The following is a 19,917-nucleotide window of genomic DNA, read 5'->3' as shown; positions in this document are numbered from 1 at the left end:
TCTGTAGCAGTAGGGTAAAAGCCAGATTGTAGGGGATGAAAAGTGAAGGGAATAAATAAGCGCACATTTAGTACAGGTGACTTACAAAATGGGTGGCTGTGATGGTGGGAAGGAACAAGGCATTTGTTAGAAGAAAGAATACAGGTTCAAAGGAAGGAGGGTTTTGTATTTACACAGAAGAAATTGACTAGAGAAGAGATTGAAGATATTTGGGGAAAAAAGAGAGAGATGGGTATATGAAGCTAGATTGTTGAAAATGCGAGACCAGAGTTTAGGGTAACAGGCAGAGGGGCTACATGGGAGGACACTCTCCTCCTGAGACTCTAGTGCTTCCTTATGATGAGACTATATATATAGAAATATTGGGGCCAGTTTGAATATCTCAGTTTAAATTACATATTAGTATTACAAGGAATTGGTTTTGATTTGGAAAATTTGAATACAATTTTCTGAAATCCTGCATTCATATTAAGGCTGCAGTATTTCTTTTTTAAAGTCAAAGCAGTTCTCAAAACTCATAGAAATGTGCTGTGAGTGCTTACATTTAAGGAGATATTTATCAAAATACCAATGTAATGGCATATGGAATAATAGTGATATTCCTAAAGAATTTTTAAAAATGCTATTTTAGATTTCACATTCTTTTCAAGAGCAGAGAGAATAGACAGGTGTATAATATGCTAAATATGGAAGTAAAGATTGTATGTATGGAGGAGAAAGTCCAAATTTTATTTTGTTTAATTAGAAAATAATAAGATAAACTCTGAAATGGAATTTGACTAAAGAAATTTTTTTAAATCCCTTGCTTTTTCTTACTCCTTTTTTGGAAAAAAGTGAAAGCAGCTTCAGGTACCTTGGAAATTTTATTTTAAAATATTTTTATTTTAATTGTTTTATTTTGATGTTTACACACAAGTGAAAAAAATCACAAGGATTTCTTTTTTATATATAACCAATTTAGGTTGTTGTGTGTTTAATAACCACATACCGTATTTGCCAAGTAAGAGATTTTTATTTGTTTTTCTTAGTCTCCTAATGTCACCATTTTTAGTTGCTATTAAGTTTGCTCTTAGTATCTCAGTCAAAAATAGGCTCCATAATTTAATTCATCTATAACTAAATAATTTCCTTTCAAAGTCCGGTATTATGAGAAAGCCAATGTGATTTGGATACATTATCCCTGAAATTATGAGCTAAATCTTTCAGCACTTTGATCACAGCTGAAAGCTTCCTTATACAGAGAATATTAGTACCTTTCACATCTAGACGGAGCCCCGTCCTCCTCACAGTCCTTCTGGACTGAGCTAGTATAGAGCTCTGACAGAGAGGAGTGCTGCTCGTTGGGACCCTTCTTGGTCTAGCTTAGCCTGTTAGGATTTTTACTAGCTTGGATTTGAAAGACAGGAGGGACATGGGCTTAGAGGCTAGACCTTCACAGAAGGAACAGGTCAGCGGAAGAGGATAAGAATTATGAGTTGAAGCTCATTTGTAAATATTTGTAAAATAGTCTTTAAAATGTTTATGGATTATATTAAATGGAAGAGGTCACGTGTCCTCTCTTAAGGTTTAAACCCTGTATATCTAGATATTTTAAAATCGGTAATTTCTACATATATATGGAATCATTTTTATAAATGAAATGCTTAGAAACTCTATAAACAGTCTCTAATAAAACTGTTTATGCAAAATACTGGCCTTAAAAAAACCCCCCACACTGTGAAAAGTAGAATTCTTTTTTAAATTATCATTTGCAGGGGTGGGGGGGGAGGGAGGACACTCTTTTCACAAGACAAAAAAATTATAATGAATTGAACCAGATCAGTATATCTTGCCTCAAGTGTTATCTCCAAATTATTGTCTGTTTATCAGCTTGGGCAAGGCCTATAACTTTCATTTCCTAATTTGTAAATCAGTTTTAGATTTGATGGTGTCCAAGGTTCCTTCTGAAAGTCTATTAATTTCACAGATGTTGTTTCCAATGTACTTAATTATTTATAATTATAGCAGGCAGAGTATTTATCTTTATTACATCAATTCATGCTTCTCATGTTTCACATTTACATTAGCTAATACCTCTGCTACCACATTTATTTCTATGTAAGTAGATAACTTCTGACTTTTTCTTTTCTAGTTAAATGAGAAAAGTCAATAGGTTATGTGTTCTACTGGTAGTCTGACAAATCCGGTTCAGTTCTTACCCAAGAAACCTCTAAAGAATAAGTATTTGAAGATACCCTAGTAATTAAAAACCGTTAATGTTATAATCCAAACTGTTTGGTAATGTATAATCCACCTTTTGTGGATTAAGAATTAGGAAACTTCCTATTGAATGCCTGTATAGGATATTTGCCTCTTTAAAAGTTTAAGATTTATCACATAAACAGATATCAGAGATTTTCCTTTTGGTTTCTAGTTTCCCTATGTATTTTTTATTGTTGGTAATGATCCAGTCATTAGGACTGTGCTCATTTTGACTTTATTAAATTGTTATAGAACATATCTTGAAACACCTATTTATATTAACATAAAGCCTAGATTGCAGTTTGGACTCTGGGATCATCAGGTAAAATCATGGACTAGTTTCTGTCTCCCTTTAGCCTTCCTCAGCTCTTAATTTTGATTACGTGGTTTTGGTTTGAAGCCTGTTCTACACCAGTAGTCTTTTTCTGTCACCATCTGTGTTCCAAAACTTCATTAGTGATTGAACTGGACATTTTACTTACTTTTACCACTAATAAACTAATCCAATATAGTAGAGAGTTATAATGATGGTATGGAATTAAGGGAAGAAAAAGAGGAAAGAGGATAAGATTCTGGGCTAGAGATTATCAGGAAACAGGACAAGGAGTTGACCAGCTGATTTGGTTCTAACCGTATCCGAAGGAGGCACAGTTTCCCCTTGCCCTTTCCACATCCATGTGCTAATTCTACTGAGATGGCAGAGGTGGGAGTGTGACGAGATGTGGGACAGTGAAGGGGTGCGGGATAGCTTAGTGGTTCTTCAAACACATAGATGACTGTGCCCTGGGGCTTCTGAAAACATTCCTCTCCAGAGAAGTCTGGGTAGGTTCTGGCACTGACGGGACCTATGTTAAAGATAATGTGATTGTTTGGCAAGTAGTATTCACTACTTAGGTGATTAAGAGTTGACTGTGTCTTTAGTTCTAGTGTTACCAGCTCCCTATTTACAAATCATTTATTCAGTGTGTTACACTTAGAATTTTTAAACTTTTCTAATGTTTTGGTTTGGATAAGAAATATACATGTTTGCATAAGGATAGTAATAGTACTGTATAAATTATATCATTGAATCTTTAGATGTCTTTATAAGGGGAATGCTACCTTCTAAATCTGTTTTTGCTACCTGTAAGGCTCTTTGGCAAAAGCTCTGAGTAAAGTTATTTTGAAATGTTTGTTTCCTTATGCATAGATTCGATGTTACAGAGTCCCAGATCATAATTATAATATGCCAGCTTCTCACAGGAACCCTGGGACCTTGGTTCTGGAACTTCACGGTAACTGCTAGAATATTCATGCTGTCTAATGAACAGTGGCGTGAACTCAATAAAGACAGCACCTTTGTCATGCACAGAGTAATTAAAATGTAAAACATAAAACATCTTCTGGTGGTATTTCACAGACAAACAGGTTAATAGAAAATAATTTTAATATATATAGGGCAATAAAAATCCACCCTATTAAAATTTTTTGAAGATAATATTTCTGGTGATTTGATGCTAAAAAAAAATTATCTATCTCACTTACCGACTATACCTAATACGATTTTTGCTCTATGTAATATTTTTAAAACAAATACCTTTCCACCATTAACTAGATTTTTTTTTTTTGATATTTACATTTTGAAAACAGAATAAAGCAGAGTTGCCCTTTAGATAAGTAAGTTGAGAGGACTCTTAATAGTAATAGGAAAGATTCTGTGTATTCTCTTAACTCTTTTAGAATATATTCTTTAAACAGTCTAGTACCACTTCTGCTTCTGTTTTCGATGATCTTGATTTTTTAAAAAATTAATGCTTGAAGCTATTCTCATTCCTATTTGTATGGTTTATTGTTTTCTTCTCTTAGTTGTGCTTTTAAAACTAAGTATCCTTTGCTTTTCATGTTGCTATAGCTATCTTTTGAATACCCTCCTTTTTCAGATTTGGTTTGTTTTTAGCAAATACAATATTTCCTTAATGCTGAGTGAATAATATCTCCTTTAACTCTTATATTAGAATTATAATTTTGACCTTAGGACTTTTAAAAGTTCGAAAAGATTCATTAGAAAATGGTTTCCCAGTAGAATAGCCAAGAATCCTTCACACTTTAGTATGAAAGGTTTACTCACAAGAAAAATAGAGCTGAAATTCCGTTTATCTTGCTTTCAGGGAGTATTGGGGAACTGTTCATATGGACACCTAACAGGTCATTCTAGCAATACAAGGCTGCATTAGGTTTCCTATATTGAATCCCCATGCCCAAAAATGTTTCAATAATGTGATAGAAATAGTAAGTCTGGTAGCAGAGTTCTTTCTGAAAGGTATCTTGCAGCATTGTAAATCCATTTATTCAGTGGCAGTAGTGACGTCTTTGGGGACAGATTAATAGTGAGGGATAGTCCACATCTTTTTTTCAAAATAAGTTTAGAATTTGGAAAATACTAAGAGGTACTATAGGTATGATTTAGAAGCAAAACAAAAGCCATTTTTATTTGAATTTACAATGTATTTGCATAATTATTTGTGGGAGTCCTTCCTAGGGTAAAATAATGTGCATAGTTCAGAATGTGTCATTTTTTAGCACCCCTCTACCCATAACCTGTCTTCTGGTACTTTCTTCAAAGACCTGAAAATTTATGCTCACTGCAGTTGTCTACATTTATAATTTTTGATGGCTCATTTATGATTATTATTATTTACCCTCACCAAAGGTCTTTTTTCCCAGTGTTCTTAGTGAAAATAGAATACTGACTAAATTACTTTCACCTTGTTTATGATAACAAAGTACCTGTATTTATAGAGCCTTTCCTATTAAAATGTTTCTAGAAACTAAAGCATTTTAATTTTAATATCCTGAAAAATCTTTTGGAAATACATTCTTTTATCAGTTGCTAACTTGCAGAGATTTGCTTTTAATATTTATTGCTTTAACTGATTTGATCATTGAAATGAGACTGCCATATGTTTCTTTGTGGGTTTTTCTTTTCTTTCTTTTTTTACAAAGTTCAGGGGGAAAATAAGCTTAAGAAAGAGTTGTTCATTATATTTTGTTTCCAGTTAATTTAATTTATTAGCGTCTAAACTTCCTATTCTATTGCCTGTTGTTTTCTACCAATTTAAGGAAAGTTGTGTTAGTAAATAAGCATCATCCTGTGTGGGCTTCTTAGTGATAAAAAGTTCAAAACTTAGGACAAATTTTACCCCAGTTGATCAGTAAACTAAAGAGTTTTTAGCATTGTGTAGGTACAACACTTCCAGATTCTTTCAAGGCTCTGCCATGTATTATCTCTCTAACCTTGAAAAGTCAGTTAACCTATCTGACTGAATTTCCTCATCTATAAAATGGTAGCAGTAGTTCCTACCTCCTAGGATAGTTGTGAAGATTAAAAAAGTCAAAATGTAATGTGCTAACTATAGCGCCTGGTGTATAGTGTTTGTTACCACTATTATTATATTAATTTTAAGACCTGTGTTGGTAGTTCCCAACAGTTTCCAGATTTCTTCCAGAATTGATTGTGCTAGTTTGAGAGGAAGAATAGGTCCATGATCCCTTCATTTAACTCCATCAACATTATTACTAAATGAGGTGAGAGGACTCTCCTAATTCTTCTGTTTCCAAGGGCATAAGGGTCTGCTGTCCCCTTAAATGTGAGACCTGAACTTGAGTTCCTTTTAGAGGACTTACTATGTTTTAGCCTTTGGCTGTTTTTGTCTTCCTACTCAAAAATCACTGGATGGGTTGCTGTTGTTTGTATTTTTTAGTCTTCTCAGATAATCGAAAGATCCATGTAGTCATTCATGTGGTAGATAATACGGTTTTAAATAATTCAGTTTATCTCAAAAATAGATGCTTAGACTTTCTCTGTATGTACCACTTGATTTTTAAAATATCATGGTTATCATTCACTTGTCTGGTTAATGTTACTTAACATTTAGCTTGCCATGCCCAGTTTGTCCCTTATCAAGAATAGAAAGTAAAATATTGGAAGGCAGTATGATCAATTTCCAGGCCAGTCTTCATTGCAGTCTACCAAGATTTCACCCCACCCATGGTATTTCTGGTATAATAAGTGTTCTGGTTATGTATAAGCTCCCTAGAACTTCAGATCCATTTATAGATAATTGCAATTCTGTAGGTAATAACAGTCAAATTCTTGAATAGGATTCCAGACACCCTCAGTGGATGTCTTTTCAAACAAAATTCTTCTTTTTAAATAATAAATAGCTCACAAGTCAAGTTGTACAAATTTGGGGTTTTTTGACGTTGTGAATTTAGCCCTAGAGCATATTCTATGTTAACCAAGCTAATAACCAACCCAGATTATAACACCATTACATTTACCATGTGTGGTATAACAAATTATGTTTGCAAATTAGCTGCAAATATATCTCTGAATGCATATGTTACACGTACAAGAAAAATAGATTAACTTGTCTTATTTCTGATATTAGAGTGGAAAGACATAAAACATTCCGGGAAAAGATGATTAACATGCTTACCAACTTTCACAGAATGTCATTTAAGTCCTTTCACATCCCTGTTATTCCTGAGTCTTGTTGGAATTCAAACCAAATGCATTTGTTAGGTATCTCGCCAAACACTAAAAAATAAAAATGAAATTCAAAACAAATTTTCTTCATAATTAGTTAACTTAGGTAGTTTGGGTTATTACACCCCTGAGTCATATTGTAAACCTGTAATTCTGATGTAATAACTGATCTAGGCTGCCTTTCTGTTGTTATGAAGGCCCCATGAGTTCTTCTCTCTAACTAGAGAGTTTCTGTTCCCTGTTTAGAAGTTAAAATTACTCATATTCATTTAAGGTACCTTGATCTCTTTACCTCTTTGTCGATAGACCATTGAGATGTTGTTAGGAGTGATGGGCCCAGGGGATTTATTATGACTATTCAGTTATTTTGAGTGCCACATTAGAGCCTCCCCATCAGAAGAATGAGGGAGCTTAGTCTCCACAACTGGTTTGCTTCTTTCCATTTGTCTTCTGTGGTAGCCATCAGAATGTTGTTTATTGCTGGCTTGTGGTAGTGATTTAAGTGGATTTTACACAGCAATTGGGGAAGTTCCTTTTGTACTTTGACAACCTATACTAAAATAAAGTAGAAATAAGAAATTATTTAAAGCAGTACCATTCAGGATATTCAAATACCTTCATGGTTATAGAAAATTAAGTGTATTATCATTGAATTTTCCCCCTCTGAAACTTTTAGGCTGTGGAAATCTAATGCTGTGGAGAAGAGATTTGTTTTCCCATATGTCTTAAAAAAAAAAAATCACTTGTGTTTTGGATGCTCTTTTACCATATATTCTTTATATCTTGAAGGGCTTATTTTTGGTGTAGTTATGGAGGATGATTTTTTGTTTGTTTGTTTGTTTTGAGAAGTCCCAACATTTGGGAATTTTATCACCCATGTTATTATTTTGAAAATAATAATAAGGAAGTGACTACAGAAGTGCCAAATTCCTAACTTTCTATAACATTCTTCCTTCTGGATAACTGTCTTTCCTCCCCAGCCAAAAGGAGTGAAATGAGCCCTGTCTTAATACATGTTACAATAAGTTCAGCCCATACTAAGAGACTTCTTAGTGGAAAGGTGGGAAGATGAACTGCCACAAAGCCCCTCTTTCCTAAATAGAATCGTTGACTCTTTTGTTCATTGTTAATAGCTTCTGCCTCCTGTCCTCTTCGCTTGCTTCGTTCCTGTCTCTGGGGATGGCCTCTTACTGCACCCTTTTTCATTGACAGTCAAAATTAGAGCCACACCTCCGGGAGTGGTGATAGGCAGTTCTCATGATTCAGAGCAGGAGGGGCTCATCCAGGAGTACTGAGTATTCCTCTAAATCAGATGAGCAAACAGGAAAAAATATTCTTAACTACCTACAACTGGTAAGTAAGCTTTTCCAGCCTCTCCCTCCTAACATTAAGGCATTGTTGATCTAAATACAATGGCAGTATCAGAATGGTTTAGAAACTTCTGTCTTCCAAAATTTCCAAACAAGCTAATCCATGAAACTTAACCTAGGAATCCCATTTTGGGGCTTTGTAAAGATCTTTCATGTTTCCTATTCTCTTTTACATTCATCCAAGGTACAAAGATTAATTGCATGAGGTTCCCTCCATTTTTATTTTGTAATTCTATACTTCTGGCCCTTCCCCTCCCAAAAGGCTACTTCATATATCCAGAAAAATGTTGTAAGATGTCTACCCTCCTCCACCCAAGACAGAGTCGATCATCTTTGACACCTGCTTAGTCTCCTGAATCTGCTACTGAGTGTAATTCCCCTTATTGGCAACACCACTCATCAGGTCAGCTCTACAGATTCTTTTTAGCCTAATTCGGTCCATTTTTCCCCCCAATAAATGTGTATTTAAAGATAACTACATCACTATATGTTTGCAACTTAAGCTTCTGTTCAAAAAACATTCTTGAGCAAACAAAGCTCAGTTTTTTTAGTTGTGAGAGACTGGTTTCAACTTATTTATTATGGGCATGAAAGCTTACCTATCTAGCTCACATTATGTGTTTTAAGTGTCAGTTTTAGAAATGGGGGCTCCATTCTACTCTGGGAATTGAATCCCCTTACTGTTGATATCTATTTTTCTTAGACTAATTTTTAAAAGAAATTACCTTCTTAATAGATAAATTATTCACTTTGTTTAAAACTAACATTATAAAAAAGGTATGCAGTGTATGGTCTCCTTCCCATCCTCATCTCCCAGCTGTCTATTCCCACACTGTCCTCTCCAATAGGTAACCACTGTTCTTAGTTTGTAATGTATCCTTCCAGAAATTTGTTATGTAATTACTGCAAAAATAAAGATAGAATATTATTTTTGCTCTTTTTTACACACACACACACACACACAAAAATACCATTTATTCACTCTGTAACATTCCTTTTTACGTAGTATATCTTTGATATTTTTCAGTATCACTATGTAGAGAGCTGCCCACTCTTTTTTTAAAAACTACCAAATATTTCATTGTATGGAAGTACCAGAATTTCTATAACTACTCCCGCACTGAGGGCTATTTTAAAAATTTTCCTACTATAAATAATGCTGTAATAAATAATCTTGTGCACACATTTTGTGCTACCATATCTCTAGGATAAATTCTGAGAATTTTAATTTTGGATCCAATAATCTGAGAATGATAATCTCAAGATTATACGAAGTGCTAGTCTATAGAAGGAAAGAAATACCAGTTTGTGCTTTGCTCCTCAGTCTTTTTGTCCATATTCTTTTTTTTCAGACTTTCAGACTTCTAATTTCTACTGCCCTGTTTTTGTACCAGGTTTGTCTTTTCTTGACTATAAGATCATTTTCAGCAACCTCAAAACTAATTCTTGGCTGCTTTTAGTTCTTCTTTCCAGAGATCTTAGGGTAGTTGACCTAATAAGCATAAGAATTTGGTTGAGAATTGAGTGAAATTTTTTTTTCAAACCCCCTACCATAGAAGGCATTAAATGACTATAACTAAAGGACAGTAAGTTTTATAAGATCTCAGTGATTTATGTTACTTTAGTAAAAACTCACCATTTCCTCCACTTGGTATTACAAAGCACTTGTTTCAAGATTTCATATTATATAGCAGTACAATGCAGTCCTCTCTGCTTGAGACTCAAAATTTAATAACACACATACCCTGCCCCAGCCCCTTTTTTCTTTTTTTCTTTTTTCTTGTTTTTGTTTTTGTTTTCTTGGTGGGAAAGGTTAAGCTATAGTTTCAGCCCAACTTCAATGAGTCAGAAATTTCCTATGGAAAGGAGGGGTTTTTATTGCTCTGTGAAATTCATCAAATTAAATTAAAAGCCTCTGGATTTTATTTGATTTTGCTCATAACACATTTTTGACACCTCCTTTTCCCCTCTCCTCAATATTTGAGATTTTTTTCTATTGTGCATGATAGAGGAATGCTGCTAAGCTTGCAAGTAATTAACTTGAAATTGTTTTGAGTAATTCTGCTTTTTTGGCTTTTTGTACCTAATCAGAATTGATGTGACTGAAGTGCAAATCTTCATAATAATCATGCATTTGCTGGCAGTGATTGGAGGACCACCTTTTTGGCAATCTATGGTAACTTTGTTCACATTGTGTATCCCATGTAATGCATGTTGTCTTTTGCTTGTGTTTTCTAATATAGGATAATCCAGTTAAAGGGTGATATGTAAAATTATTTTATTTTTTATGAAAATGAAAAACCACAGCAATGGTAGGACACAAACTTCTTTTTAGGGCATGGTGAATTTTACTACTTGGAGTTAGGTGGTACGTTAGGTCCGTTCCAGGGCTATTGTTTTTGAAGGCTATTTGAATTATTAGTCATCCCATTTTACATCTGAGGAAACAGCAGGTAGTATACCAAGTTAACCAATGACAAGATGAGACTTTTTTTCTCTTTCTGAGCTATATGAGTCTACTAGTTTTTCTATCATATGCTTAAAACTGAATAACAAATTTGGGGTAGTAAATAAACTAGCCCCAAAATAGAACAGATGCTTATTGAAATCGGTGACATAGAATTGTTTTAACAAGCCAGGACTTTGATTTTCAACCTGACCTATAAACACAAATATTTTTTCCACAAATTTCTGAAAGAGGGGACATAACATATATATAATATGTTGGCCAAGACTTAGTAACCAGACTGCCTGAGTTTGATCCAGGCTCCGCTGCCTATTATGTGAACACCATCTGTTACTCAACTCACTGTGGCTGAGTTTCCTCCTCTGTAAAATGAGGACAATCACAGTACTTATTTCATAGGGTTATTCTTTTTTGTTAGATGAATAATACATGTAAAGCCTTTAGAACAGTGTGTATCAATTACAGTATCAGTGAAAGCTGCTCTTACAGTTGGAATTTCTCCTTCCACATTTGAGCCACAGTAGTTTGTAAGCCCTGGTCCAGGTAACTGCTGCTCACTACCACCACTGCTTCAGAATTTACAGTTCGTTTGGTGTGATCTAACCAAAAGATGTACTACTCCCAAACAAACGATTCTTAAAGATGCAGATGAATTTTAAGGTATAAGGGAAATTGAACAAGATCTTTCCCATACTTAATTCACTTTATGATGGTAAATTAGATACTTGAGGTGTAATTGACATACTTCCCTGGAGTATTCATCACCAGAAATTGTTTAATGCCTTTTGTTGGGAGGGATAGGGTTGTGAGGAGGGAGGAGATAAAAGAATAAAAATAATCCATAGTCAACCAGGAAAATTCTGAAACTATCCAGTTATGTATATAATATCATGCAAATTCACATCTTTCCTACACATTAGTCTCAAAAGCCAGTAGGGTCTTTAGTGAAATCTAAGATATATTCTAGTGAAATCTGAGCTCTATGGATAGATATATGGACATAGATACATAGAGAAAATTTTATTACTTTTACTTTCCAGTAGGTTAAAAATACAGTTATTTTTATATATACAGTTGACCCCTGAATAACACAGATTTGAACTGAGTCCACTTATATGCAAAAAATTTTCCATACAGCACAGTAAATGTATTTTCCTTATGATTTTCTTAATATCATTTTCTTTTCTCCCATATCCTTTCCTCTAAGAATACAATATATACTATAGATACACAAGATATGTGTTAATTGACTGTGTTATCAGTAAGGCTTCTGGTCGGTAGTACGCTATTAGTAGTTCAGTTTTGGGGGGGGAGTCAAAAGTTATACGCAGATTTTCAACTGCATGGAGCTGGGGGCGGGTGGGCACTCCTAATCCTCATGTTGTTCGAGGGTCAATTGTATGTTGACTTAAATTTTTTGTATCTCTTGACTATGTTATGTTCATAGACTTTGTGTTTTATACCAAAGTCCTCCCTCTTCCAAAATTTTTTTAAGTATATTATCTTAAACATATATAAATTACCGATAAAGTTTTGTCATACCAGTAACCAAAAACTGATTTCTGGCTTGATCGTTGGAAAATAAGTCAGCATCGGTTATATATACCTGATTATCCTTATCAGTATGGAAATACATAAAGCATTATTGCAAATGAAGTTATAGGCTATACATATATCCTTTTTTTTTTAAGAGAGAGTGCAAGAGCGAGGGGGGAGGCGCAGAGGGAGAGAGAGGATTTTTTTTTAGAGTGTGTGTGGGAGAGAGAGAGAACACGCATGTGAAAGTGCACAGTGGGGTGGGGGGAGGGACAGATGGAGAGAGAGACTCTCAAGCAGGCTCTATGCCGAGCATAGAGCTCAACTCAGGGCTCTGTCTCATGACCCTGAGATCATGACCTGAGCCAGAATCAAGAATCGGACACTTAATTGACTGAGCCCGTATATATCCTTATTTTTTTTAGGTGGTCCCTAGCAGTGAATTTGCTTCAGGTACACTTGTTACCTTTTTTACTAGGATTTATATACATGTACTTAACAGAAGTGATTTTTTTTCTTTTAAAAGGATCAAATATTTTGTTCAGTCTTTATCGATAATTAATATAATCATCCTTTTTTATTATATATTTTAAAAAGTGACCTTAGGAAGTCTCAGGTCCAAGACTGGAAATCCCCAGGCCCGGCAATCCAGTTCCAGTAGTAGTGAGGTTAGGTTGCAGCAGGGAAACAGATTCCCAGGCCTTTGTCTCAGTGTTACTGCCTATACCGTTACCATCATTAAACTGACAGCGACGGGCCTGACTTCTCTGGTGATATTTGGAGGCTCAGAGAGATACTATGTATTCTTTGAGCAGTTCCCAGTACAGATTCCCATAATTGACCTCAGACCACCATATTTTTTCTTTTTACTTGGCCCATATTCATCACTGAATATGGTGTTTCTTTCTTTTTTCCTATTTGACAGAGACACAGCGAGAGAGGAAACACAAGCAGGGGGAGTGGGAGAGGGAGAAGCAAGCAGGCTTTCCGTGGAGCAGGGAGCCCGATGCAGGGCTCGATCCCAGGACCCTGGGATCATGACCTGAGCCAAAGGCAGACGCTTAACAACTGAGCCACCCAGGCGCCCCATGAATATGGTGTTTCAAATTGCATTATGTTAGTTTAGGAAAGATTACATGTAATATTCTCACTTATTCGTGTGCCAAAATGGAGCAAAGATACCTGTTTAGGGCCCAGATGCGAAATTTTCATCTCTTTTGAAGTCGAGGGCATAAAATTGACATTGCTTTCCAAATCTTCATAAAAGGCTTTTACTGATAGTTAGGAAGCAAATTTATGGTAACAAACAAAAACAGTACAAATGTCTTCATAAAGCTGATTCCAGATCAGCTGTTTTACAAAGATAAGTGATTTATATCTGCTGCTTATGGATTACCCATTTCTTGCTGCTGCTTTTTTTTTTTTTCTTCAGAGAAGATGGGTTTTTACCAAAGTCTGTAATTAGTTCTTTTGGGTTCGGTTGGTTGTTTTTTATGGAGTTTTTTTTTTTTTAGGGGGAAAGAAATTATTTTCATGCACAAAAGTCAGTGCACAGGTTTACACATTGCAAGACATAAAACAACAATCCATATTGTTGATTTCTGTATCGCTTCCCCAAAAGAGTATATTCTTTTGGAATGTCTTGAAACTATCTTTTATCATATCACTTTTTTTTTTTTTTTTTTAAGGAGAATATCATCACTTTGAAAGGGACCCACATGTAATCCCCTCATGGTCACTTTCACTGATGTTTGATTATTTTAAATGTAGTAGTTGATTAAATGTGTACTAAACCATGAGATATCTTTTGGAATCCAGTTAAGGCAAGTCTTGAGAGACTTCAGGTGAAGTTTCAGAATTCCCTAGGTAGAACTAAAGACTTACTATGTAGTGTAATTTATTTGTGTCTCATTCTTAAAAGACTGAAGAAGTACCCTTACACTTAAATAATTAAGACATGGTGATTTTCCTTAAACACTTGGTAGACACTGTAATCATTGTTATATTAAATTTAGTTGGAAATCACTTATATTAAAAGTATTTATAAACAATCATTGCCATGTTGTTTGGCAGACAGTTAATAGTATCTAATCTCAAAGTGATACATTATATTTCTGCTGAAATTTGCAAAGCCTATAAGAACATTTTATGCTCCTCTAAGTCTTAACAAATTAATAATTGATATTCTATATTAATCCGAACTGTTGAACCAAAACATGTCCATTGTAATCTGGTAAATCTGAGAATTTAATAATGCTTTTCTATTTCTAACTTTATTTAAAATTAATTACATTGGATTGGTACTATTTAAATGCATAATGTGGTAGCCTGAATCCAGAGGGTTTTCCCCTGGCTGTAGAGCAGAAACCATGACCCAAGAGAGTTCTTACTCTTCCTAGTCCAAAAGACCCAGAGCTCTGATGAAGGTGTTTTCAATATCGGTCCTTGATATTTCTGTAGAGTGGATACATGTTGGTTGCTTTAGACAAGTTCCAAGAGAAGGAGGACAGAAAGGGAAAAATTGAGGAAGATAGAATGTGCCCACCCTCCTTGATCTTGTGTGGGAGGTGAAAATGGTAACAATTTTAGTGCTTTTTATAAGTGGTTCAGTTGGTGCTGAGTTTTAAGGGATTGCATGGTGAGCCTTGGGATTCCTCTCATTCTAACTTTTCCTTCACTTTGCCTCAGATTTTCTTGTAGCTAACATCCTTTTTCCTTCTTAATAGAGGGGCAAGATGTGTCTTCATATTCTCCCATAGCAATAATTCTGCACAGAGAGTAAGAGAAAGGGAGATCTTAATCTTCATTCCACAAGTGTATATTTAGCACATATTATGCACGGCTCTACAGAGAATATAAAAATCAGTGCAAACAAAATCCTACACTCAGGAGCTTATGGTTTGGTGTATATAGCTATCCTATATGATGGAAGTGGAGAGGGTCTTAAGAATGTTTATGATACCTTCCTCCTAAGTCTGTAGCTTGCTTGCTTACTTTGTGGTCCAAGCCATTTACTAATTTGCCTGGCTTCTTCAATATTTCTGTTTATTCTTTCTTCTGTCAACAGGCAACAGTTTCCATTTACCTAAAAGCATTTTTACCAAATTTTAATTATAGTTGTAGTAGTATTGTGGCACAGATTATTGCTACTCTAGGGTTGGCACTCTATTGGTACCCTGGCCCTAATATAGACATGCCCCTGTAATGGCTTAATGCTTTGCTTCTTTTGAAATCTGAGGGACTATAGTATTTCCCCCTTTGCCATACAGGTCCTTTGTATCTGGAGGGAAAAGGAAACTAGCAAGGGTATTAAATTTAAGCCAGGTGCATCAGATTAAGATTGCAATATCCCTAGTTTTCTGAACTAGAGCAGAAAAATCTCTTGGAGTCAAAGCATCCATGATGTTTATTTTCTCCTTTACTGTTAACAAGTTTTGATTTGGGCTGTAGGGTTTAGAAATGAATTAGGGAAGGAAGAAGGCCATTTAGGATGCTCCGTAAAGTTCTGGGCTTAATTTTTAAGTTGACCTACTTCATTTTAGAAAACTAAACACTGCCATAGTACAACTTGAAGTTTGAACAGTTGATTACAATTTTTTTTTGAGCTGCAGTTTTGCAAGAGGTCATAGAGTTGTGTAAACAAACTGAGTTCTTCAGAGTTTTGAAGAAATAGAGTATCTAAACATTAAGATTTATGTTTAATTTACCAATTTTACTTGGGTTTTATATGTACAAAAAAAAAGTGGGAAATGTGACGTTTCCTATTTGGTTTTGAAATGGTATCCCTAAAAAGTATAAACAGCCCTAATTAAAATGTTTTCATTATAAGAACTCATTGCCTATTAAACCCTGTGGGCTTCTGAAATTTTGTACCTCTTCTCATTTGTTCCTATTAATAGAATATATCGCTTTATGTTGCTTTATTTTCAACCCATACTGGACACAATGTGAGCCTTCTTAAAAGCTGGAATGAGAGGTGCAAAAAGGAAGGAAATCTTAAATGATTTTAAAAACTTAGTATAAGTGTATTTCATTTGAAATGGTGGATATTATGCTTACAAGATTGAATACATGATCCCAATGCCCTCAGCCCCCCTTACTTTAGATAAATCAATCCATATTTCAGTACACTATAAAAGTACATTATTTGCTTATTCTGAAAAGGAAACTAAACATGTTAAAATTTTGGATACAAAATTGTACCTGCTGTGATGTGCTTGATGTCTTTTTTGCCCTGTATATGAACGTCTTCTTGGCTGCCCTCTGCTTTTTCAGGCTGCTTGTATCCTAACAGTTGGGAGTTGGGAACTCTTCTGAGTACAACCTTCCTCTTCCATTCCCTAGTTTGCAGAATTTTTAAATCTAGTTGCAGATATTTCTAGTCTTTTATGCTCCACACTTTCTCTCCCGTAACAATTAGTAACAAACTACAGATTTAAAGGCAGAGTTCCAAAAATGTACAGAGAAGGCAAAGTACACTTCATTTATACAAAGTCCAGAAGACAGCCTGTTCCACTGTTGCCAAACTTCTGGGATGCATTAGGTGAACTCTACGTAGCAAGTGGCACAAATTAATAAAGTTGGATCAGTAATTTTTTTAAAGGTTGGTGTCAGAAGTGAGATTAATTTCTATGTAGCCTCTTCTCTTGGTTATATTGTTTATAGTAGAAAGAGGGAAATGTTCATTAATTTAAGTATTTGCTAAACTGGAAGGAATGGAGGATATATGGCAATATGAATCAAATGTTTGTTGTATTTTCTTATTTTAATTTGTATATATTTTAATTGTTCTCTCTCTCTTCCCATTAAAGATTCCAGTGGTGAATATTCAAATGAAAATTTTTCCTGCACTTTGTACTGTAGCAGGGACCATATTTTCCTGTACAAATTACTTCCGTGTAATCTTCACAGGTGGTGTTGGAAAAAATGGATCGACGATAGCAGTGAGTACATGTTAAGATTTCCAGCAATTGTTTATACCAGGACTTGGTTTTGTAGTTGCTTTTTGATTTGAAGTGTATAAAATACTTGTTAATTTAGAGTTTCTGCTTAGTCTTAAACAAAAATGATACCTAAAACTTCTCAGTTCTGTCTATACGTGCATACGTTTATATGCTTACATGCATTTTTTTTGTGCATGCACGTTTATACACATATATATTTTTAAAAGTATGATCGGGGGCACCTGGGTGGCTCAGTCGGTCGAGCCACTGGCTCTTAGTTTCAGCTCAGGTCATGTTCTGGGGGTCCTGGGGTCAAGCCCCGCATCGGGCTCCACACTCGGTGTGGAGTCTGCTTGGGACTTTTCCCTCCCTCTCCCTTTGCCCTTTCCCCACTTGTGCTCTCTCAAATAAATAAATAAAATTTTAAAGTAAGTAGAAGTATGATCTGCTTTGTAAAATAAACCTGGCCATGTATCTTCAGTTTGGGCCTAACCAGCCCATGCTGCCTGCTTTCTTCATTAGCTGTTCTGGTATTCAGTTACAGAAACTGCTGGCTGGCAGGCACCATGAGGTTCTTAGAAGTTTGAGCTGATCTGCCTTACAGCAGATCCAAGTGGTATCTGACAGTATTGAGTGCCGTTAATCGCCCCCCCCTCTCTTTACTCCGCACAGGGAACAAGCGTGCTCTCTCCTTTTCTCCATATTGGATCGGTGATTGCCCTAGCTGCAATGATCTATAAGAAATCGGCAGTTCAGCTTTTTGAAAAGCACCCCTGTCTTTATATACTGACATTTGGTTTTGTATCTGCTAAAATCACTAATAAGCTTGTGGTAAGCACCAGAGTTTTTGTTTTGTTTTTAACGTTCATCTTGTTTTGGTTTTATGGCCCTAGTTTTCATTCCACAGCTTCCCAAGCAGTTCTAGCGTTTGCTGTCCTCCATCAACATGGGAGCTCTTTTTCTCTTCTGTGAAGCTACAACTTGACATTACCAGAAGCTCCGTGGACCTCCGTAACACTTCTTTCTACTGCAGCTTAATTTGGTGCTTTAGTTTATCTGCCTTCTGCAGTCTCAGTCTGTACATTCAAATTAAGGCTCTTTATGAAAAGCATCTTTTGGGGGGCTTCGCTACATGGGCTGTCCCTTTGGTGTATAGCTCTCACACATACTTCTTGTCAGTTTTTTAGTTTTGGAAATTCAACTTTTTATTCAGTATTGCTAAATAATTCTTGAAACTTGTGATTTGAGCACAAAACTGATTTAACTGTGTAGCTCACAGTTGCTCTAGTATGAAAATGCCTGCATCACGGTTTCTCTTTTATTTGCAGGTGGCACACATGACTAAAAGTGAAATGCATTTGCTCGACACAGCATTCATAGGCCCAGCACTTTTGTTTCTGGACCAGTATTTTAACAGCTTTATTGATGAATATATTGTACTTTGGATTGCCCTGGTAAGTATTGTACCGTGTCCTATTTCATGATTTGGAAGCCACTTGTTTTCTTGTTTCTGTGGGCCAGTCCCGAAAGATAAGATCATATAATTGTAATGATTTGGCATGCCAGAAAACCACAATTATGGGACTTTGCGAGTTCCTTGTGGCTTCGTCTTTGAGCCATTTTTGCATTATTCTTACTAGTCCTGCCTTTGTCAGGGCTTAAAAATTCCAGATTTCTGACTGTAAAGCAGGAGCTGATAAACTACATCCTGTGGGCCAGTGACCTATTTTTTGTAAATAAAGTTTTATTGGAACGCAGCCATGGCCATTCATTTCTGTATTGTCCGTGGCTGCCTTCATGCTACAGTGGCAAAGTTGAGCAGTTGAGATGCAGACAGAGCCTAAAATATTTACTGTTTCTCTGAGAGCTTCTTGATCCTTAGTGTAAAGGAAAAATCCGTGAGGAAATTAAGTTATTAAATCATATGGAATTGAAGACGAGTCTGAAAAGAAGGGAAGAAAGTCAGAGAAGCTCCTCCTCTTTACTTTCAGGAAGCTCAGGGATGGCCTAAGCAGGTCCTGAGAATCTAACAGTCTCTCTTCTTTCCAGGTCTTCTCTTTCTTTGATTTGATCCGCTACTGTGTCAGTGTTTGCAATCAGATTGCGTCACACCTGCACATACATGTCTTCAGAATCAAGGTCTCTACAGCTCATTCTAATCATCATTAATGACGTAAACTCGGTGTTATATAGGAAACTCCTGTTTTCTGCAGGAAAGAATCCGAACATATTAAGGAGAATGGGGTGGATAAGAACAAATATAATTTATAATAATCAATGTTGTATAACTTTTCTTTGTTATTGGTAACACTCCTTAACTATCCTGTGTGAGAGTGGGAATTTCAAGTCCCATCTTGTAATTGTACATGTTGTCATACAGGGTTTGGCCCAAGGAAGCATGCAGGAAAAATTGCCACGTGTTTGTAATTATCCTGGATTCAGAATAAAATTGTCCTGGGGAGCTGATCCCCAGTGGTGGAGATTTCTAATGTAAAATATTTGCAGGCCAAAAGACGGTTGCTTTATAATTTTAACAAATCATCATCTTTTAGTGACATCCTTGTTTAGTGTCTTCTCAGGCTTTCTTTAACTAAAGAGCTCAGCTTGTGGCACAGACATATCCCACTAGCTTATGAGATGGAATTAGTGATAAAGACCTTGAATTTGGATTGAAAGGTTTCCTATCTTTACATTGTTGAGGAAGTCATTTTTTTTATTGCTCAAGAAATGGTATCTCTCATGGGCTTGGGAAATCTGGTTAGCATGCAGAATAATGTGGTAACTTTGTTGATCCATTTTATTTTTTTAAATAAATATATGACCTGAAAGCCA

The 19,917-nt window shown here is 35.5% G+C and overlaps 1 protein-coding gene across 2 annotated transcripts in view; it reads left to right on the top strand.

The window, feature by feature from the left end:
- The window catches only part of CEPT1 (choline/ethanolamine phosphotransferase 1), a 37,287-nt gene extending 17,370 nt beyond the window's left edge, over positions 1-19,917 (top strand). For both annotated transcript variants that reach the window (XM_028101931.2, XM_028101932.2), the window contains exons 5-9: positions 10,231-10,315; positions 16,954-17,085; positions 17,758-17,916; positions 18,414-18,539; positions 19,135-19,917. In XM_028101931.2, coding sequence (XP_027957732.1) covers positions 10,231-10,315; positions 16,954-17,085; positions 17,758-17,916; positions 18,414-18,539; positions 19,135-19,254 — 622 coding nt within the window. In that variant the 3' untranslated portion in view covers positions 19,255-19,917. The remainder of the gene's footprint in view (positions 1-10,230; positions 10,316-16,953; positions 17,086-17,757; positions 17,917-18,413; positions 18,540-19,134) is intronic.

Source organism: Eumetopias jubatus, unplaced genomic scaffold, assembly GCF_037043125.1.
Source record: "Eumetopias jubatus isolate StellerSeaLion01/CBP00866 unplaced genomic scaffold, mEumJub1_p1.0 scaffold_4, whole genome shotgun sequence".
Lineage (NCBI taxonomy): Eukaryota > Metazoa > Chordata > Mammalia > Carnivora > Otariidae > Eumetopias > Eumetopias jubatus.
The sequence above is the reverse complement of the archived record's forward strand: the minus strand, read 5'-3'. Positions and strand labels throughout refer to the sequence as shown.